Source organism: Manis javanica, chromosome 3 (genome assembly GCF_040802235.1).
Source record: "Manis javanica isolate MJ-LG chromosome 3, MJ_LKY, whole genome shotgun sequence".
In the NCBI taxonomy this organism is placed as follows: Eukaryota; Metazoa; Chordata; class Mammalia; order Pholidota; family Manidae; genus Manis; species Manis javanica.
Genome location: NC_133158.1, coordinates 68237528 through 68260667, shown reverse-complemented (window position 1 = coordinate 68260667; position 23140 = coordinate 68237528). Strand labels below are relative to the sequence as shown.

At 40.8% G+C, this 23140-nt stretch overlaps 1 protein-coding gene across 1 annotated transcript in view; it reads left to right on the top strand.

Annotated features, from left to right (window-relative positions):
- The window catches only part of TMPRSS7 (transmembrane serine protease 7), a 36505-nt gene extending 17724 nt beyond the window's left edge, over positions 1–18781 (top strand). Inside the window, exons 10-18 of the mRNA XM_017655491.3 lie at positions 2110–2216; positions 5385–5521; positions 7373–7480; positions 8584–8694; positions 9371–9487; positions 11027–11198; positions 13531–13799; positions 15621–15757; positions 17470–18781. Of these exons, the coding sequence (XP_017510980.3) occupies positions 2110–2216; positions 5385–5521; positions 7373–7480; positions 8584–8694; positions 9371–9487; positions 11027–11198; positions 13531–13799; positions 15621–15757; positions 17470–17640 (1329 nt within the window). The 3' untranslated portion in view covers positions 17641–18781. The remainder of the gene's footprint in view (positions 1–2109; positions 2217–5384; positions 5522–7372; positions 7481–8583; positions 8695–9370; positions 9488–11026; positions 11199–13530; positions 13800–15620; positions 15758–17469) is intronic.
- The last annotated feature ends 4359 nt before the right edge of the window (positions 18782–23140 follow it).

The window sequence follows — 23140 nt, the reverse complement described above, 5'->3', positions numbered from 1 at the left end:
GGGTATAAATGCAAAACTGCGTGCAATTCTGTGTTAGTGGAATCAGTGTGCAAGGGAACTCATTTCCTTTACCTGTGAAGAACCTTTGTGGATTGGGTGGGGGGTGCTATAAATACGTTTTGTTTTGGAACAATGCAACACAGTGAAAATGTCTCAGCTAGCCTCTTGTGGAATATATTCTTATGCTATAAAATTTACATTGATTACTTAGATATTTACTATCTCTTAGTTTGCATCCTTGTTTTTAAATTATTATTATTATTATTTAATGTGAAGAAACAACCAGATGACAAGACTGGGAAAAAAACTGGCATACATTCTCATGAGTCCTCGGCTTTTGTTGAACATATCTCTGCTTGAGGCCTCCAGTAGGTTTCCAGGAAGCATGATAGGTACACTGAGAAAAGGGTGGCCTCAGAGACATGCAGGGCTAGTGTGAATCTCTGGCTTGCATTTCCTCACCTTAGGAAAATTACTCATCTTTGGTTAGTCTTGGTTCCTTCTATAAAACGGGAATCATACTGTTTGCCTACCTGTGTTTTTGTGATATTTAAATGAGAGGTGCACAGTGTCCCCAATTCATTCCCTCTCAAAGGCAGGTTGAGAGAGGAGGGCTACTCTATTTAAACACATGTGAGAAAGGAGCACACACACAGCAAAGAAATTATAGCATAAAATATAATGACATAACTAAAAAACCAAACATCTGCCAGAGCTGTAAAAGTGAATGAGTAAAATTCATCTCTTCAAAAAAAAGACTATAAGATTGAATCACAAAGTATTACTTAAAACTTCACTGTATGTTGTTTTCAAAAGACAACAGAATGAAAGTGATTTAATGAAGCTAAAAATAAAAGAATGGGTGATATTATACCAGGCAAATACAAACAAAAAGAAAACAGGGATCAGAGACTTAGTGCCAGGCAATGCTGAAATCAAGGCAACAATGTTAGGTGAAAAAAGGAAGGCGATCTATAATGATAAAGGTGGGGGGGGGATCCACAATGGAGATCTAATTATGACAGTTATGCTCCAAAGCACAGAGCATTAATACTGATAAAAGACCTATACGAAATACAAAGAGACATGGACAATGCTGAGAAGAGATTTTAATTCCTTCCTCTTGGTTCATGAAAGAGATAGTGGGGGACAATAAATAAGGCCAAGAAGTATATAAGCCATACAAATAATGAGAGTTTGGTAATATATATATATATGTATGTATGTATGTATGTATGTATGTGTGTGTGTGTGTGTGTGTGTATTGTCCTTTTTCCCCAAATGACCTTGGAGGAGCATTCACAAAGTTGATTACAATAAAATCCTTAATAAATAAAAAAAATTATAAAACAGTATGGGCAACAAATAATTTATTATTTATCTTATTTAATTAAGATAGAATTCGAAAATACAAAAGTAGGTGAACCAAAATCCTACTCCCTGAAAATATGAAAAGTCTTTCTTAAATAATTCCAGGGTCAAAGTGAAAATTAATACTGAATGACACATCAGACATAAGATATTGCATGTCATAAAATGCCATAGAAAGGTCAGATGGTGGTATGTGTGTGCGCTCACATGTACATGTACTGTATAAACAACAGCCTCTCCTCTTGTTTGATCTCTTCTGAGAAGACCCAGGGTAACTCAGTAACTGTGTTCAGGAATATCCAGGTTTAATGTGAAAAGGATGCTGATTCATTTCTCCTTTATCTAAAAAACCTCAATAGTGCTTTAAATTAGCTATGTCATTATTGTCATGGAAGGAGGAAGGTTTGTATACTCATTAACAAGGGAGTATTTTCAGTTAAGTTCATTTATCAGGAGGAAACTGAAACCTAGAGATAATCTAATGTGTCTCATGTCACCCAATTTACTCAATTTGGGGGCCTAACAGCTGCTCTCTGTGCACTGGGCTGTCCACTTTCTTCTCTTCCTCAGCCCAGTTTGTTCAGGAGAACTGGTCTACCTCAACAAACATCATGGAGCAGAAACATAAAATGCCCTTAAAGCAGTGAGCCAAAAGAATGAGCTTTGAGCAAGGAAATCTTAGCCTGAGACATGTCCTTCAATGGGAGCATTTTTCTGATTCATGTTTGTTTTTCACAGACTCCCCTATCAACTCTTGGCATAGCACTGAAATTCCACAACTACTCGATAGCCAAGAAGAGTGTGAAAGGCTGTGAACATGGATGGTGGGAAATTAATGAGCACATGTAAGTGGTTTCTGTACGTGAGGGATCTGATGAAAGGCCTTGCCCAGAGGTTCAAAGCCCTGGATTCCTTGTTGCATTTTACTATTTACAGATAGGGAAACTGAGGGATTCGTTAAATAACTGGCTCAAGGTAACTTAACTCACGTGTAATTAAGCTGGAATTCAAACCCATGTCTCATGGCTCCCAAAACGTTGCTGCACAACTGCTCTGTACTGTTGGGTTCTGGACGTGCACACTCTACAGTTTACAGAAATGGTTTAGCAGATAAAAGTCTTTTAAACCATGAAACCCTGGAGGAAAATAGTAACTAGCAGTCCTGATGGTACAAAAGTTAGAAACCATTAGCCAGTCTGTGTAGTAGGAGAGGCTGCATTGGCCCTGGGGGATCCTCAGGCTGGGACATGGGTGAGGCTGATCAGAAAGAGGCTCGGAGAAATCTAGGTGCCTGGGCTTCCTGAACCAGACTAGTACTCCTCAAACTCACCCTTAATTTTCCTCTAGTTCTTGTTATTGTTTATTTGCTTCTGAAGTTATAATAAGTCTTAGATTAAGAAATACAGGATACCCTGTTTTTGCAGTAGAATAGCTTCTAAATTTACTTTGAGATAAGAATCTTTGTGAGGTTAGCCTAAGGGATTTACCTGCTGAATCACTGCTCATTATTAGTCCATGAATGAAACCTTCCCTCTCTAAATGGTTTTCCTGAACAACCTTCTTTGATTTCCTTCAAGCTCTTGGTTACTTACTAAGTAGTTATTGGTCCTGTGCTCATTGGAATAAAGCCTATCTGATTCAAAGGCATTCTTGGATCAATTACTAAGACGTGACTTGTATTCCTTTGGGGAGTATTCTTGAATAAAGGGTCTATTATGTAGGAGGCAGAAAACCTGGTTTCCAATTCTAGCCTTGTTGTTTAGTATCTACATTAACTAGGACAAATTTTGATATTCAGCTTGTAAAATGAGATAATCTCTACTTACTAAAGTGGTTTTTTGATAAACATTAGGTGAAATAATGCATACTACACACCAAAAAATATTAGCTATTATTATGATTAATAACACTGCTTTGGAAACGGTATTGGATGGAAAAACACTATAGAATGTGCCCCAAAGCTTTAGGAATGCTATGTTTAGGTATGTAATTAGAGGTCCAGAAAACAAATTGTTACAATTTTTTTGTAGATATGTATGACTGAGATAAAGCTATGCATTGAAAATGAATACTATTTTTTTCCCTACTAAATAACAATCCCTACCAGCCATGATGTATTCCTGCTAAAGTATGAGCAGCATCTTCTCCCAGGCAGTACCAGGAACGCTCTTTGCCCTAAATACTTTCCCTGAAGGAACAGCTCCTCACTTTGTCTTGTGGGTTGGCTGAAATCCTATCAGATTCTTTTGATGCTAGTTGCACCCTTGGAATTTAAAATGCCAGCCCTTGCCATTATCCACCCTCTTCATCTAAGGAAGAAACACTCTAATTGAACTGACTTCTAACACTTTGCCTCCAGGTGTTGGGACTGTAAGGTGACACTGACATGAGGAAGCATAGTGATCGTGAATTCAGAGAACACGGGGGTGGGGTGTGTATAAGGGCAGCCAGAATGCTGTATATGAACCCCGAATAAATGGATGGCTCTCCTAAAAGCTTTTTCAAAGCAAAGCTCCTAAGGGGAATGCCATTGGTGTGTTAAAAAGTACTAGGGCTTAGTAGCAAGTGGACTTGTGTCCTAATTCTGCTTCAATTTTCTTGATATTACAACTTCAACAAATTACTTCACCTTTTTTTACCTCTGTTTTCTTACTGTGCTGGGTCTGCACATGTAAACTAACACCTGCTGGGGTTCTCCCATCTCTCACTTCCCTTTTACTGTTGCTCCCTTAGCCACCACCATGTCCCATTACATACCGTTACCCTGTAAACTCCAGTCCAAACATGGCTTCCAAGATCCCTTTCCTCTTGACCCCTTAACATCTGAGTGAGGCTCATCTTTGCAAGAAAACTCCAGTAACTGTTCATGGAGTGCACAAATACAATGACTGTGAGACCCAGATAACAATCACCATGTTTTTAGAACACAGGATTCTGATCCCAAAATGACAGGTTTGACTCTGGCCCTGAAAGACTGGTGCCGATTCCAGGTGCCTCTCACCCCCTGGCTCCCACTTGGCCACCTGCAGCCGCTACCTCTTCCTTGTAATCCAGGATCTTGATCTGGTTTGTCAGCGCATCAGGTCCTGAACTTCAGCCAGTTGCAAAAGATTCTTCCTGAAATGTATATGAACGTTTCCCTCCTTGGAACCTTAAAAACATGGGTTGTCTTTGTGCTCCTTGCAACAAATGCCAGTGTCTGATTCCCCAGAACTTGTGTGGTTCTCAAATGTTTTGGAGGCCAGGAGTGACTGGCATTTAGGTCCCAGTGGAGGAGCTCCCCCTTCATGCCCTGTGTCTACCTTTCCCTTTGAGACCTTGCAGGTTTCACCCTGGGAAGAGCCTTGCTTGCACAGGGGCAAAGGTCTCACTTATGGGCCCTCAGTGCAACAAGTCTTCACCTTTCACTAATCACAGTGCTCATCCATAAGAATTACTAACAGGAGGGACATTTTTTTTCTTAGATAATAAGAGGTAAGAAAAATCGAAGTAGGGAAATACAGTAAATAGACATTACCACTTGAAATTTTGCCAAGGATGAGCCCTGAAGGGCACATCATTTGCCAATTTAGTTTGAAATATTGTCTTTAACTCTAAGTATTGCTGGGATTCTTGGTATATTTCAACCTGAGCTCATGGATTCCACTCTGTTCTGTAGAAAAGTTTGTTGGCCAAAGCAAGTAATTCTTGCTGTTACACTTATTTATGCCAACAAGGGCAAGGAGTAAGCAAATTAAACCCATGTTTCTTCTGATTACAAGTGTAAGTGAGAAAAGCAATGGGGAACAGATAGTTGCTAATACTGCTATTATTTTATTTAGCAGAGGAGAAAATCAAGGTGGCAGAAGTTTCGGTCACAGGCCCTTGCACAGAATGGATAGCTACCCTTAGCTCTGCCATGAGCATCTCTACTTGTAAAGCCCCAGTGACCACAGTACTAGTAAATTCACCATCAGTACGAACACAGTTGACAGACCCTTATGCCGTGTACCCTCTGACTCTTGTCTCCTCAGGTATTGTGGCTCCTACGTGGATCACCAGACCATTTTCCGAGTGCCCAGCCATCTTGTTCACATTCAGCTTCAGTGCAGCTCAAAGCTTTCAGACAAGCCACTCTTGGTGGAATATGGCAGTTACAACATCAGTCAACGTAAGCCGAGGAGCAGCTCCTTAGAAAACCTTAAATGGTTAAATGGAGGCTAACACTATCTAACTTGAAACTTTGAGAATTCAAGGAATGAAAACTACTTTATTCTGCTGTTTATGATCCTATTTTTACAGTAATATAAAAAGAAATATATTATACATATTTATATGTGTGTTTGTTACAATTGAAAAGTAGTTTCTTATATTATTCCTGAAATATAGGGCAAGCCCATTTCTGGCTTTGCTGTTCTTCTTGCTAGAGATAAGTCTCTGCAAATATGATGTTTACACCAACATTTGGTGGATTTGAGGGCATCAGTTGTGACTCACTTTGGATTATGATGCATAGGAAGAACTGGTTCATCAAGGAGAATTCAAATAGCAGCCCTTAGCATGTTGAAGTTTACACTAAAAACCCCTGGTACAGGGGCCAAGAAGTGGTCAATAGCAAAAGCAATGTTTGAGGGAAGTAATTAAAGCTGAAAAGAGTAGCTACTGATTCAGGGCATTCTCAAAGCATTTTAAAAGAAAAAGTAAGGGTTAACCACTTAGGAGTCTCTGAGGATAAGACTTGAGAGAAACCTCCTTTGACCCTCCTTCTTTGCCAATCCTCAACATACCTGTTTCTGGATTCAGAATATTACACTTCTGAATATCAGAATATTACACTTTCCAGCAAGAATGTAAATAGATAGCAATCCATCTTGTTTTTAATTGTTTCTTTCTGGCCATGATTATTTTCTAGGGATTCACCCTCTCCATGTGTGCCATTGAAAGAGTGGTTGACCTGACCACACACTTTCCCCCATTCTTTTGCACAAGGGGAGTGTCGTAGCCCATTCAGACTACTGTAACAAAATAATACAGACTGAGGAGCTTATAAAGAACAGAAATTTATTTATGACAGTTCTGGAGGCTGGAAGTCTGAGATCAGGGTGCCTGCATGGCTAGGTGAGGGCTCCTTTGGGGTCTCAGACTTCTCATATCCTCACGGGGTGAATGGGGCGAGGGAGCTCTCTTGGCATTGATCTTATTCATTAGGGTTCTGCCTTCATCACTTAGCCACCTCCCAAAGGCCCCACACCCTAATAGCATCACACTGGGCATTAGGATTTCAACACATGAATTTGGCTCATCACTTGTGTCATATGTTGAACATTCAACATATGAATTTTGGGGGATGCAAATATTCAGTCTACAGCAGTGAGGAAAGATTTGTTATTTTTATTATATTTAGCTATAAGCTCAGGATTAGTGATTCAGAATCAGGCAGGGAGTGGATCTTTGACAAATAGCCTCGTTGAAGAGGACTAGGAAGTAGGAGGCAGAAGTTCTGAATTTTGAGGTCAGTTCAAGTTTCTAACACCAATGATTAGTAACATATTTTGAGTGACACGGATCACTTGAAAATATAGTGAAAGGTACAGACACCTCAGAATAATGCATCGATCCTAGAGGATCCAAAGGCAGTGAAAGGCCATTTAAAATTTCCTGGGGAGTCTATGGCCTGCGCACTAAGAATGCTGGACTAAGGTAGATTCCAGCTTTCACTTTCTTCAAGTTTGTGACAAAGCCAGATTGCTGAGTCAAGGGTGGAGGTAGCAGAAGTCAAACTGTATGTGTGACATGGGTGCACAAATGATTCAGAAGTTCTAGTAAATTTGTTTGCTTTCCTTGCTCCCTTTTTCATGGTACACCAATAGTCTATCACCTGTAGCCTTGATCTGATGAAGAAATTGTATAATTACTGCTGCTACATTGCCAACTGATGACTTAACACTGCATATTTCTTAGTTAATGTGGTCTGATAATTTTCGGGGACCCCACAAGATTCCCTTTTGTTTATTGTCTTTAGCCTGTCCTGTTGGATCTTTTAGATGCTCCTCGGGTTTGTGTATCCCTCAGGCCCAGCGATGTGATGGAGTAAATGACTGCTTTGATGAAAGTGATGAACTTTTCTGTGGTAGGTATTCAGGTTTTATTTTCTTATGAATAAATAACTTGTCAGAGCCCTTGCTACTCCTAGGTCTTTGTAGCCATTATCTATTGCTGCATAACGAAACTTCCTCCAAACTCAGTGGCTTATAGCAATCACCTACTCTGGATCATGCCTCTGTGGGTTGTCTGAGATACGACTGATCTAGCTGGGCTCAGATGGAGGCTCTACTTTAATAGGTGGGTCCTTCTGGGCTTGGTTCTTCCCAGGTTGGGGTCAGACCTAATCCTTGTCACTCTTTTCCTCATTGAGCTAGTGGGCTACCACAGCAGAGATAGATGGAAAGGAGGGGTAAGCAAAACACATGGTTCCTCTACGTGAACCTGGGCTTGCAACTATCAGTCATAGCTAATCATTCACTGAGGCCGTAATCAAGGAGCAGGGAAATTTATTCTGCACACTATGGAGCCATGGAAAGCATGGGGGTGCATAATACTACTATAGGGAGTGAGGACCTGTGGCTAGTTAACTCATTGAACCATAATGTTAAACATGACAACCCTATTTTAAAGCACAGATCTTTCATCTACACAGAAGCCCAGAATCTGTAGAGAAGAAAACTCTTGCAGCATGCTCCTTTACGGAGCACAGTTGTTACTAATGAAAGAATTATTTTTTTAACCTGTACCATTTGCGTTGACAGCACATTGGTAATGACTAAGAGGTGGGGGTATTAAATATTTCTGTTTTGAGCAGAGAATCTCTGTCATGGTTTTTCATTGCTATTAGTACATCTTCCTGAATTTATGTCCAGTTTCAGGGAACAATAGGAAAATATTTTCCTTGAAATAAAATCTCACAATACATTAAATTGTAATTAAATAAGCAAACCTCCAGAGTTTAACACATTTTTGCAAAAGCAAAAAGTCAGGCCTGACAAACTCAAAGTGCTAGGAAGTACACCAATGGTTTAAACATCGGCTTTCCTCATGGGAGGTGTCAGTTTTGAGGAAAACACACTTTTCATCTTATTTAAGTCATCTTAGCCATTGCACTTTTAGGGGGCAGTGCTGGTCATCAGAGGGTCCAGCTGAAGTCTCAGGTTCGTGAGCTTTCTGTTCTCATTCTAGTGACTCTTAAACCTGCCTGCAATGCGAGCTCCTTCAGGCAGCACGACCCTCTGGTGTGTGATGGCTTCAGGGACTGTGAGGATGGCCAGGACGAGCAGAACTGCACACAGAGTAAGGAAGGCTCCTCTGCACCCAGCTCTTCTAAATCAGAATCAAAGTATCTCTGTTGGGTTAGGACAAATGACTTGTGCCAGTTTTCCCAGGACTTACCAGTTTGAGGACTAGAAACCCTCTGGAGTGTGTGTGTGTGTGAATAAGGAAAATTGCTTACTTTCTTTCAATTCTCTCAAGACTAAAGCGTACCAAGGACCTGATAGAGAGGGACTTGCCAGATACTGTGACATTATACACTCCATTCTAGCCCCTGCAGATCCACACACTGCCCAAGTTGCGAACAAATGTGCTGTAATTCACAAATCTGTCCATTTTTTCCCCCAGGAGTATAAAATATCTGAGTATAGTGTTGATAGTTGCTCAATACTTTTCTTGGAGAAAAAGTCAAAGTAATAACAAAGAGGCCCTCGCCTAAAGCCCTGATATGGCCAAGTGCTTTTCATGTCACATACACTGAAAGAAAGGAGAAGCCATTGGATGGAGCAGGTGCACCTGCCTGCTGGCTGGTGGCTTCATGACTTTACTGGGGGGTTGCTTCATCTCCCTCTCCATGCTTCCGGGGCAGCAAATCCCATTCAGAGGCTAAGCCCTCTTTTGCTAACGGACTTCAGGGTAATTCAGGCAAATTTGTTTCTGTGTAGGCAGATCTCTTTATTCTCTTGTTCATTTTTAGGCATTCCATGCAACAACAGAACTTTTAAGTGTGGCAATGATATTTGCTTTAGGAAACAAAGTGCAAAATGTGATGGCGCTGTGGATTGTCCCGATGGAAGCGATGAGGCAGGCTGCAGTGAGTAGGATTACCTTCCATCCCATGCCTTGTATTCCCTCCTCAGGTTACCTACTTTTCATTTTCATCCCCTTCTGGGTACAGTCTCCCAGCAGAAGTTGCCACAGACCCAGGGAGGAACAGTAAACATTGGTAAACTGAATCTGAGATGGTTTCTCAAAATTAAAACTCTAGAGTGCATTCTGTCATCTTTATTAATAACATTCATGGGCTAGTTTATTCATTTATTTATTTTCACCTTTTCTTTCTATTTTTATTGAACTATCATTGATATGCACTCTTATATTGGTCTCAAGTATACAATGCAGTGGTTCAACAGTTACCCTTATTATTAAATTCTCACCCTCACTGGTGTAGTTATGACCTATGAACACAGGAAGATGTTACAGAATCACTGACTATATTCTCCATGCTGTACTACTATCCCTGTGTCCCTGTGATGGACTTATATGATGTTTGAGAATTTTTATGCCTTTTTTATTCCCCTCCCCCAACCCCTCCCTCATGGTAACCACTAGTCACTGCTTAGTATCTATGAGGCAGTCTGCTGCTATTTTGTTCATTTTCTTTTGTTTTGTTTTTATATTCCACAGATAAGTGAAATCATATGGTATTTGTCTTTCTCCACCTGGCTATTTCACTGAGCATAATACCCTCTAGGTCCATCCATGTTGTTGCAAATGGCAGGGTTTCTTTTTTTTATAGTGAATAATAGTCCATTGTGTATATGTATTACATCTTCTTTATCCATTCATCTATTGATGGACACTTTGGTTCCTTCCATATCTTGGCTATTGTAACTAATGCATGTGCTAGTATTTATAACGAAAAATTTCATTTTCTAATAATACTAATCAAGAGATAAAATCATAAATAAAGAACCCATGAGAAAAGAAATAGATATTGGAACACAGTAGATGTCTTTGTCCATTATGCTGTATGTTGTGATCAATATCAAGTACTAGTTGTTTCTGTAGCTATGCCTGAGTACAGTAATCTACCATTCGTTATTAATAAAGTGATCTCCAGTCGGCCATGTGGCTACATGGTAATTATGATCCTTATCAACACTTTGGTTTACACTGGAAAATAATTGCTCTGATAGCTAGTTTTTTTTATAAATGGGTCTTCATTTGTCTTGGGCTTACAAGTTCCCTCCCAAATGCTTTCTCTCACACCAGCACAACTTCAAAAACGGTCTCAATTCTGTTGCATTTGGTACTAATCTTTTCCGCCCTACCTAATAACCTAAACCCCACAGCTGCTGTTCCCATTGGCAGCTGTTACTAGCAGGACCCCTCCTTCCCTCTCGTGTGTTACTGTATGGAGACTCCGGCATGGTCTGTTTGCAGGAGGGAGGGAGCGGTTGGCTGGCGCTGGTATCAGACAGACCCTCATACTGCCTCTTCTCTAGACAAGCAGGAGCTCTCAGATTGCTTACCTGGTTAGCCAGTTCCCAGCCCAGCTCTGAGGCTGACCTGAGGTCCGGTTTTTCTAACAAGTCTGCTTTTAAATCACGCGGCCTTTCCTCTCCTGAAGGCTGCGGCGGGAGTTGGCCCGCCCTCCTCCGCGTCACCGGGGGCGCTGACACCCAGGAAGGCGCTTGGCCGTGGCAAGTCAGCCTCCATTTTCTCGGGTCTGCCTACTGCGGGGCTTCAGTCATCTCCAGGGAGTGGCTTCTTTCTGCGGCCCACTGCTTCCACGGAAACAGGTAGGGCCCCTCGGTTCTTACCCTCAAGTTCACACCCCCTGTCTACAGGTCGTATTTCGGCCCCCAAGCTGTGGGCAGTGAGAGCTCTCTGTTGGAGACATTCAGTTGGCGGGGGGTTTTTTTTTTTTTTGGACACCAGTTGTGTGCCAAACATTCTTTATATGTATTATTGATATAAAGAAAACAAGAACACAAAGGAACATCAACAATGAATGGGCTTCTATGAGGCTGAGAAAATAGGATAGGGCTTTCAAGCCAAGGGAATCCTATAGGAATGTGTAGAGAATGTGGATTATAAGGATTGGCAGATGGCTGGAACTTGGGGATCCCTCTTTAGAGTGGGAGGAAATTGCACCCAATTTTCAATGTGGTGGGTTGGAGGGTTCCTACACTACCAAGCAATTCTCTGATACCAACTGGCTGCCCTACAGTTCAACTCAATTTTTATCTCCCTAGAAATAGTGTCACACTGAACACTTTAAGGACCAGTCTTACACTATTGTCCACCCCCACTTCAGAGACCAATTGGAAGTCTAGGTTGTCACCTGTGCTTCTGACTCACTAGCTATAGATCGGAGGTTCCCATGATTTCCTCCTTGGGTTTAGTGAATTTGCTAGAGTGGCTCACAGAACTCAAGATACACATTTTACTTATGAGATCACCAGTTTATTATAAAAGGGTATAACTTAGGAACAGCCAGATAGAAGAGATGCATAGAGCGCAGTATGGGGAAGGTCATAGAGCTTCCATGTTCTCTCCAATGGCACCACTCTCTCCAAATCTCTGCATGTTTACTGACCTGGGAGCTTTCTGAAGCCTGTCTTTTTGGTTTTTTAATGGAGGCTTCCTTACACAGACGTGTTGACTAATGTGGTGGGTTGAAGGGTTCCTACATCACCAAGTAATCACTGGCTATTGGCAATGGAGTCAACCTTCAGCCCCTCTCCCCTCCCAGAGGTCGGTGGTGGGACTGAAAGTCCCAGTCCTCCAGTCACTCGGTGGGCTCTCCTGGTAACCAGGCGGCATCCTTAGGAGCTTTCCAGAAGTCACCTAGTTAACACAGCACAAGACACCTTTGTTGCTCTCTTCCCTCCTCTTCGAAAGGCTTTGGGAGTCCTGTGCCAGAAACGGGGAGGAAGACCAAATACATGTTTCTTACTATTAGGCACAACATCACAGAGGGGAGTCCTGGGAAGGTCCATTAGGGTTGGTGTTGGAGGGGCTCTATCTGCCTTTACCAGTGAGATTATTTGGGGCAGACACTCTTGCAGTTAGAGGTGAAAGGAAAGCTTAGAAAATAACTTCACTTAAAATATAATCTTATTTGGAGTCTCCTGGATCTTAGGAACAAAAACATACCATTCACTTCTCATTTTGAAATCTTTAAGTGTAATACTTCAACAAATTCATACAATTGAAGTATTTGCTTCTCCTGAAAACTACAGGATTCATGTTAATGATTCAAATGGTTATGCTTGTGTGACCATTAGTCTTTATGCTATGAAACTGGTCCTATGCTATGTTAAGTTTAGTACCCCCCCCACCCCACTACAGGTCCCCAGTGCCACCCTTGAGATGTCAGCTAAGCTATGGGCCACATTCTTTGGTCTTTGTCCTTATTTTTCTTCCAAAGCTTCCACATTCTCTTCATCCCATCAGAGCAAGGCTACTGTGCCCATGGACATAGAAACCTCACATGCAGACTGTAAGACCCTAGGTGACTGTGCAGGGCCACAGTGGTCAGGATTAGAATGCCAGAAGGGCTAACAGGGAGTGGGCCCTTGTAGATGGTCATACCTGGGCCATTAGAGCAGTGATCTTTAAGGCCTCTGGTAGTCTGCAAGAAGGAATTTCATTACATTCCTTCTTATAATACTCTGACTTCTCACCTATCTTTGTATCATAAAATTTGTATTTGGCAAAAGGATTGGCAGACCACTGCCTCAGCAGCCCTGCCTTTCTCCATAGAAGGCATTGTCAGCATGCATAGGGAGAATGTGACAGGTTAATTCCAATCACCGACATCTTGATCTGTGTGTAGTACATGAAATACTAGTGGCAAGAAAATTTCCAACTTTCTTAGGATGTTGTTGAGGAAGTTTCCTGGAACATAGTTATCATTCACTGTCCTCCCTCCCCACTACACCTTACTTCATCTGTGGAGGCTCAGAGAAGTCTCCCTTGCCATGTCTGAGAACACAGCCAGTGACTAAGATAGGGGCCAAAAGTTAGGCCTCCTATTTCTCAGCCTCATCTCTCTGCAGAGTGCATATCTGACCCAAGTATGATTTTTCAAGCCACTGACTTCATGCTTCATTGCTTTTCTACCAGGCTATCAGACCCCACACCATGGACTGCTCACCTTGGGATGTATGTGCAGGGGAACGCCAAGTTCACCTCCCCGGTGAAAAGAATTGTGGTCCATGAGTACTACAACAGTCAGACCTTTGACTATGATATTGCCTTACTACAGCTCAGTGTCGCCTGGCCTGACACTCTGAAACAGCTCATTCAGCCAATATGCATTCCTCCTGCCGGCCAGAAAGTGCACAGTGGGGAGAGGTGCTGGGTGACCGGCTGGGGGCGCAGGCATGAAGCAGGTGTGTGCATGAGTGGGTGGTCATGCCCTTCCCCTTCACAGGGTAATAATGTGTGCTGATGTACTGCTTCGTGGTTCATAGACAGGATTTTTGTGAATGGCTTCATTTGAGTCTCCTGACAACTCTGAGAAGTAGAATAGAAGAAGATATTATTATTACTGTTTTATGATGTTCTCCTCTTAACCCCAAGAAGCAGGACCCACCTCCTAAGGTGGGGTCTATAAGAAAGACAGGATTGGATAGCTAGCGTGTGCCCTTTGCAAACTCTGAGCAGCTTGCTAGGTTTTCCAGTATAGAAAGTAATTCCTCCTTATTTTTAGGTTCCCTTTCTTTCTTTCTTTTAACAATTTTTTTATCAAGGTATCATTGATACACATTCTTATGAAGGTTTCACATAAAAACAATGTGATTATTACATTCACCCATATTATCGAGTCCCCCCCCATACCCCATTGCAGTCACCGTCCATCAGTGTAGTAAGATATGTTTAGGTTCCCTTTCATCCAAAGAAATGATTAATTTTCCTAAAGAAAAGAAGGATACACACACACACACACACAGACACATACCCCATACTGTGTCAACTCAGACAACTGTCTGGAGGACTACGCGAGTATGTATGTCCTTCCCAAAGGCAGCTGGCCAAGCGGATTAGAGTGAGGGGCTGAAACCCAACCTTCCTTTAGTTCCCCTGCCCCCACACCTCACACTGCAAATTCAGGCCTGGCAGTTACATCTGCCTAGAATTGGGCAACCCAGAGAGGATGCCTTTGAGCAATTCCTTCCCCAGAGGGGGCATATTTCATATTTTTCATCATGCACAAAGGTCAGACTATTTGGGCCCAGCACGCTTCCGCTGCGCAACTCTGCTGGTTATGGTCAGACTATTTGGTAGGGAAGTCCCTATGTCTGCCCTGCCAAGGATTATCTGTGATTCATGGTTGATTCTAAGCATATAGTGAGGGAGAATCCAAAGTTTTGTGAACATCTCCCGATAGGCGAGTGTTTATGCTTTCCTGTGATCTCTCCATCATCTCAGACTCCCTTACAGTCATTTCTAAGGGTTTAAGGCAGATAAGTTTTCTGCAGATCTTGAACCTTACCCTTGGCCTCAATTTGATACTCTCTGAAGATCCATGGTGGGCAGCTTCTCAAGTCCTCACCACCTTCATCAGGTCACTGACGTCATGCTGTTCTTGGGCCTGCTGAGGTCTCAGGGCCCCGGGGAGGGAAGGCAAACTGCTCGAACACCTATTACCTCTCATGGCCACGGCCTTAATCCATCATGCGTCGCAAGAGGAAAGGGCCTACTTGACGAACTTACCATGAGACATGCTCTTTACAAGTGTGGGTGTGTGTTTATTTTTTTGAATCTGAGTCTGTCTTAGAGAGACAGGGTGAAAAGGAAGTGAAAGGGCTGCCACCAAGCTGTTATGGATTTATGGTTCCTGGGACACTCCCATGTATCAGTCACGCTGCTCCCCGAGGGGTGGGCCTCCTGACCAGTAAGTACGGCAATAGCTCTCGCTGACTCACAGTCTACCAAAGGCAGGGAGTACATGGTGAAGGAGCGTCGCACAGCCGCTCAGATGACCAAGTCAGACGTTAGGTCTGAATCCGGCTGTTACCTGCTAGTTTTGCACCATTGGGCAAGTCCTTCAACCTCCTAAGCTTCCATTTCTTCATCAGCAAAATGGGAGTCATAAAAGAATTTACCTCAAAATATTGTTATGAGGATAAAAAAATGTGAGTAAGTTGTCTAAGAAGACCCTAAGTAAGTATAATCATTATGATGATTTCTACATCCCATGTGTTTTCCAGATAATAAAGGCTCCCCAGTTTTGCAGCAAGCAGAGGTAGAGCTCTTCGACCAAACCGTCTGTGTTTCCACCTATGGAATCATCACTTCACGGATGCTCTGTGCAGGCGTCCTGTCAGGCAAGAGAGATGCTTGCAGAGTAAGTCATCTCCCCTTTCCTTTGCTTAATGTGTTGTACTTCTCACACATGTTTTCACATTTCATCTACACAACAGTGGCAAATAAAGAGGCTTGATATTTCCCTTGATTCAGGTATGAATTGTAATCCAGTTGTCTAAGATCAGGGAAAAGTGGTTAATAATTGGGTCTATAAAACTCAACTTTTTGCACCCTGTGTATTTTCCTCCAATATATAGGAAACAAGATCAGCATTTATCATTCTGCCATGATTTTCTTATAACCCAAAACTAAAGAACATAGGAACCCCCCCCCCCACACACACACACAGAGTGTTTCAGAACACTGTTTCCTTAGCAGGAAATATACCTTCTGAAATAACACAGGTTTTATCCACTGAAAGAAAGAGCAATGGGAGAGGTGACAGAGGACACCTCTCTGGGCAGGTCTCCTGAGTGACAGATTTGGAAGTCACCTTTGGGAGGACATTCCTCTGAGCCTCACATTCCAGTTTATGCAGATATCTATATGATTGCCAAGAAGGGAACAGATAACTTAGAGGATGAGGAAGGCACTGAGACCTGTTCCCCCATCTCTCTACAACCTTAGCCACAATGACACAAAAACTTGTCTTATATTAATAATGACTTCTATCTTCTGAGCCCCTGTTTTGTGGCAACAACTATACTAGGTCTTATATATAAATTCATTCAAATCAATCTTTCATCCCCATTTTACAGAATAGGAAACTGTGGTACAAAGAGGATAGGTCAATTATGCAAAGTCACACAGCTAGTAAGTAAATGTCTGAGCTTGGGTTTGAACATTTATTATCTCTTTAATGCTAAAGCTACTAGCCTTGGGTGCTTCCTGTAGCTAGTCAGTTACAGAGTCCTGTTCCTGATAGCCACCAGCATTTACAGGTTAAATCAGATTTAATAGAGTTGGTGTGGCAACCAGTTTCTCTACTAGTCTGAATTTACCCAATCAAGTTTAGAATTGTGGGGGTGGGATACAGGGGCAAATTTGGGATCTTTGCCTGAGTAAATCACAGCCTTACCTGTCTCCCAAATAGAAAAATAAAATGCAGATATTATAATTTAAAGGATGAAAATTGTAGGGAGTATGTTTAAATGTTGAATTATTTGAGTGTTTGCTTGGTGGAGTACGGTGATTTGTCTGTGACAGCTGTTAGCCAGTGATCCTCAGAGTTGCTTCACTGCACCTGGCTGACTTAATAGGTCTCTTTATATTTCTTTCTTGGAACCACAAAGAGCCACTGAATTTGCATGGCCCAGGCTTCAAGGTCAACCTTTAAGAAAACCATTGCTTGTAAGGTTGTTTTCAGGAGTAAATGACCCAAAACAGTGCTTCACACATAGCTCACACTAAATGTTAGCCATTATTATTATTACGACTACTACTAATATCAAGGTTTGTTCTTTGGGGTATGTGAGAGTTGTTTCCCCTACAAAAATATTCTAATGTTACTCTTGGCCCAAAGAATCAGGTTTCTTGTGATGAGTGAAGTTTTTGATGTCAGGAGGAATAATTCTTAAAATGACATTAGAAGTTTCATATTATTTCTTGACACTTCCCCGTATACATAATAATTAGCCAAGCAAAAACTTGTCCAAATAGGAGCTTTGAATACAGTCCATTAGACACATTAATGACAAAATTGATGATCATGGAACAAAATGTACTTCATACTCACATTATCTTCTTGTGTAGGGAGATTCGGGTGGACCTTTATCTTGTCGAAGAAAAAGTGATGGAAAATGGATTTTGGCTGGCATTGTTAGCTGGGGACATGGATGTGGAAGACCAAACTTTCCTGGTGTTTACACCAGGGTGTCAAACTTTGTTCCCTGGATTCATAAATATGTGCCTTCTCTTTTGTAATAGTACAAGTTAGATTTTTTACTGCTGTTTATTCTTTAAAAAGAAATGCAGTAATTGTCAATACAATGAGACATAATACTTTTCTTCTGTAAATTTCAGATTACATACATTGATATTAAATGAAATACAGAGAAATTAGTATGCGTTTTATTCTGTGAAAAACTGCCTCAAGGATATAGCTGTATTCATTCTTAAGCATAAAAGGGTTATTGATTCAGGAATGGAAGAAATGTAATGTTATGAATTAAGACTGTTATGAGACTTTAAGTAAGATAAGAAATGGGTGAGATGCTTAGGAATTCATACTTTTGTTTATGTTCCTATTCAGAGATATTTATAAGGATTTGGCAAATCTGGTTTATTGAAATAGAAATTCCATTTAAAAAATGCATGTTTTTCAGTGTTCTAATTAAATTAAATGTACAAAAATGTCCTCTTCACAAATGCAGGTAAGCTAATTCAGTTATTGACAGAGGAATCCCTATATTGATGCTTTGCAATCTAATTTTGTCTAAAAAAATCATAGATGTCTTCAGCCATGGAACATGGTAATACTGTGTATAGCGAAACCAATCAACCAATCAAGACAACTGACAGTAATTTTCTAAAACGATAGAATGAAGCATCATAGATTGAAAACACTTACACATAGGACTTAAGGAAATTGTGGCAAGGCTGGTCAGCAGTTGAAAGACAAGGGAATTTTTGGATAATTGTTTTGAAAGTGAAAATTTTCAGAAATATCATCACCTGGCTTCTTGTTATTTTATAAAACTCCAATAACCAAGACTCTTTTCTTTTCAGGGCTTTATAATATCGACCATAATTGTAAACCTATAGTTCATGTCAACATATCATACGTATTGATTTATGTTGTCTGGATTTAGAGGGTTTCATACAATCTCAGAATAATCTCTTCTCAGTATCACCACATAGGTGAAAAGAGCAGAAAGGAGAATGATATCATTTGTTTTTCCTGGGACAAGTCAAAGGAGTAATAACAATGCTATTTTTAATGAAGATGGTTTTCACTGATAAGCTAGGTGGAGAAAGACAAGTACCAAGTGACTTCACTCATTTGTGGAGTATGAAAGCAAAACAAACCTGAAGGAACAAAATAGCAGCAGATCCACAGACTCTGAGAAGGGACTTATGGTTATCAAAGGGGAGGGGTTGGGGAAGGTAGATGGGAGGGAGGGATAAGGGGATTAAGGGGCAGTATAATTTGCAATCACAATATAGATAGGTCACAGGGAAGGCAGTACACCATGGAGAAGACAAGTAACGACTCTATAGCATCTTACTACACTGATAGACAGTGACTGCAACAGCAAGGGTGAAGATTTGATAATATGGGTGAATGTTGAAGCCACAATGTTATTCATAAGATTGTACATCAGTGATGCAAAATAAAAAACATAAAAAGAAAACAAAAGTGAAAATTATTTTCACTGGACCTCAGAAAATTCTAATGTAACAGCAAAAGGCAGCATCCCCTGGAGCAGATAGAAAGACTGAAATGTGGATATGATTTCCCTGAGATTGTAAAATTTACCAGTTCACACAACAATTTTGATTTGCTAAAAGACTGTTTCCCTGAGATAAAGTATAAAATATTTTAGTGATACCTTTCTGAATAGGTCCCTGAGGCTTCAATTAACTGGTTATAGCATATGCAATTCAAAAAGCCATGTGTACCACTTAATGCACAGAGTAGGTTGAGACGAGACTTAGCTACTGAATCCACTGTATAGAAAAGCCAATTCTGCTGACAGTTCTTGAAACCTGAGTTTATTTTGCCTTGTATTGCTGTGACCTAAGTACAAGGTGAGTTGTACTTTTTGCTTTGATCATTTCTAAGGAGAAGCTTTGCTATTGAATAAAACCTTCCATAAGTTTGTGATCTCAGTTAGGGAATGGAGGAGGGCTAGAGTGATCTATTAGATTTATCACAGGAATTTTTCAAACCATGCATGCATGCTGCCACTCTAAACACTTGCTTGTGCTAATGTGAGTGTACCATGTTCCTCAGCAGTGCAAGAGTAGGGAAAAGGTTGAGAAACAACAACCTGATTTACTTGACTATGTCAGGCCAAGATGCCTTTAGAACTGGAATGATGTGGCAATATCCTCTTCATTCTTGCAAAGGTGTGAGTAGAGGTGAATCCCAAGACTGGTTTAGTCAGAAGAGTGGAATGACTTCCATAAACTAAGATAGGAGTATTTCTATGCAAAAGACGCTTAGGGAGAATTTCTAAAGACTCATGCTCTCCCTCATAGTGCCTTGAAAACTGCAAAATGAAATATCACAACCCAACCAACCAAGTATATCTTAGTTGTTAGGGTGACATAATTGCTGATGTTCGGAATGGTACTGCTTACCACTGGACAATATGTGGGTAAAAACTTGTATTTTCAAGAGACACGGAACTATTTGAAGGTGATGAGATGCTTTGGTACTTTGGCGAAGGTACTTTGACAATGATACTTTATTTTTTGGTTTATATGACAACCAGTTGGGAAATTATTTACTCTTAAAGGAGATATAGATAGAAGAGCAAGTACTATGACAAGAAAAACAAAGTAGAAAATCTTATACTGGTCAGCAAGTCTGGCCAAAAGTATGTTTCAATTTCTTAATGTTATTTACATTTGACTCCTTGAACATACTAAAGCAATTGTGTCAATAATAATTTTAAGTGATATTAAAAAGAACTATTTGTGCAAGAACAGTACATTTTTATAAAGCATGTTTAAAGAACTATTTATGAAAGAACAAAACCTTTTAAAAAGCTACCCCTATAGAAATAGATTTTGAAGAAATTGAAAAAACAAATCTAGGTAGAATTTGGTTCTTCATTCACAAATCCTTAACTCTCATCAAGAATTGTATAAACTAAATTAACCTAAATTTCATTAAGAATTGTTTAACCTAAACCTGGTTCTACCTCAAGGAAGAAACACCTCTTTCTAACTACTTCTAAATCCTTAGTTTGGATTCAAACTGATGGGATGAAAAAAGTCTTCAAGTAGTGATTGGGACACTCATCTACATTCTAGGTCAGCTGTCTGGAGATTAAGAAATTTGCAGTTACCAGAAATCAGGAACAGGTTAAATGTAGGAATTTCAGGTAATACTGGGATGTGTCAGAAAGTGTTAGTGATTAAGAAAATGTGACAGAACAGGAACACAACTCAATATTGAAAGAAATACATTGAATGAAGGGTTATTGCTGGCTGCTAAGGGTTGGGGGTGGCTGGGCATTAGTTATAAAACATACTTATAATCATGGAAAGTAAGGGAATATTTACTGAGACTCTGCTACTTGTCAGGCACAGGAATAAATGCTTTACTTCAATTACTTTTAATTAATTAAATCCTCCTAACTCTACTGGGTAAGAATCATTTCACAATGAGGAAGGAAGCTCATAGACATTAAACAACTTTCCCCCAAACACCCAGATAGTAAAAGTGCTAACTCTGGCTATCTTCAATACCTATACTACCATAGGAATTCTAACTGTGTACAGGATTAGGCTTATAGGATTCTGGAAATGCATCCTTGTCTAGATTAGAGAATATGTCTATCTTGTTTCACAGTACCCAAAAGGCATTAGGAGATCTGGTTTAGACTGTGCTTATGACAGAAAGCAGTAGCTTTTTGATCCTCTGGGGGAATGAAAGAAATTTTAGGTATCAGTTCATGGAGAAATCAGGCTCAGAAGAGAGCTACAATTCATCTGTCGTGACAGAAGGAAGCTCCCATTGAGACTTGGCTCCTGTGGGAGCTGTGGGAAAGGTTTCCTGGGCCCTAGGTAAAGATGGAGGGTTAGGTTTGAGAGGTCTTGGTGCTTCTTGTTATGGTCTGAACACATGGGCCTGTCAAGCCATCATTGCTGAGAATATCATTAAAGTTAATCAACACTTAATAGGGGGCACTGTGCTGTATAAAGAGTCAATTACTGGGAATATATAGAAACAACAAAGGAGACAGACAAGAAAAAAGATTGCCACTCAATTTTGAAGTTAGCCATTCTGGCCTTCTAACTGATTTTCAGAAAGTAAAAGTCAGTGGGCTCCAGTCTCAGGTCTTTGTCCTGGAGTTCCTTCTTCATTCAGAGATCTATACATCTAATTCCCCTTCCACCTTTAACTTTTTGTTCAAATTTCAATGTTTTAAAAATTGAGGTGCAACTGGAATTTATATTGATATTATGTTAGTTTCAGGTATAAAGCATAGTGATTCAATATTTGTACAAAATGATCACTGCAATAAGTCTAGTTAACATCCATCACCATACACAGTTACAAAGTTTTTTTCCTTGTGATGAGAACTTTTAAAATCTACTCTCTTAACAACTTTCAAATATGCAATTCAGTATTATTAACTATAGTCACCATGCTGTACATTACACCCCGAGGGCTTAGTTATTTCACCTTCTCAAGGTGTAAGTTGATTGATCACCTTTCTATAATCACAATCCGCCATTTACCAACCTTCTCCACTCCAGCCTCTGCTCTACTTTTTCCCTACAGCACACGTCATCTAATATCCTAGCAATGCTATTTATTATGTTTCTTTCTCCTTGTTAAATATAAGCCTCTCAATGGCAGTGGTTTTGTTTTATTTAGCAATCTCTTCAGTCATATCTCAAGCACCCAGAAGAATGCTTAATACGTAGCAAGCACTCAATACTAGTTGCTGAATTGAATTGGACTTAATATGTGACATACCACAGTTTTGATGTGTATTGGTAGCAGAAAAGACTGTGGATAACTTTTGGTGGAGGAGGAGATCAGGGAAAGTTTAATGGGAAAAATATGTTTCAGCTAGGATTTAAGGTGAACGGAAGTTTTCCTGAGGTAAGTGGCCTGGGCTGGGAGGAAAAACATTCCAAACAGAGGAAGTGTATATGCAAATCAGTAGGCGTGGCAACAAAATGGACAGGTAAGGGCCAGCCCAGAAGGGGTATCCGGTCAGACCAGAGGGGTTTCCTGACTATTGAATGTCGGAGAAGGAGGACTAGATGTCAGTTGTGGGAAAGGCAGACGTGCAGGTTCCGCTGATCTTCATCCCAGATTCATCCTCTGCTCCATGAGCTGCATCCAGCCGCATGAGCTGACCCCCAGGTTCCACCACCAATTCCCAAAGGGAGTCACTGGACGGACATTGGTAGGTGGAGTGGTCCAAGTATTTTATTCCCCTCTGCTTCCTCCCTTCTGGGCTGTAGTCCTGGCAGTGACTGCAACTTTTTGTGACTATAGATCCTATCAGGAGGACCCTCCTCCTTGCCTCCAGTTCTTAATCAGGCTCCCATCCCTTTTAGCCTCAGGATGCTGATGGCTGTCTACTGTTGCTAATCCTTGGGTGCCTCAGCAGTCCTTCTTAGTTCCCTTAACACTGTTCCTTCATCACAAAGCCTCTTCCAAAATCCCAGCTCAGACTACAGCCTAATTCCTGCAGGATCTGCCTGTTAGAGCACAGAAAACAGAAGTCAG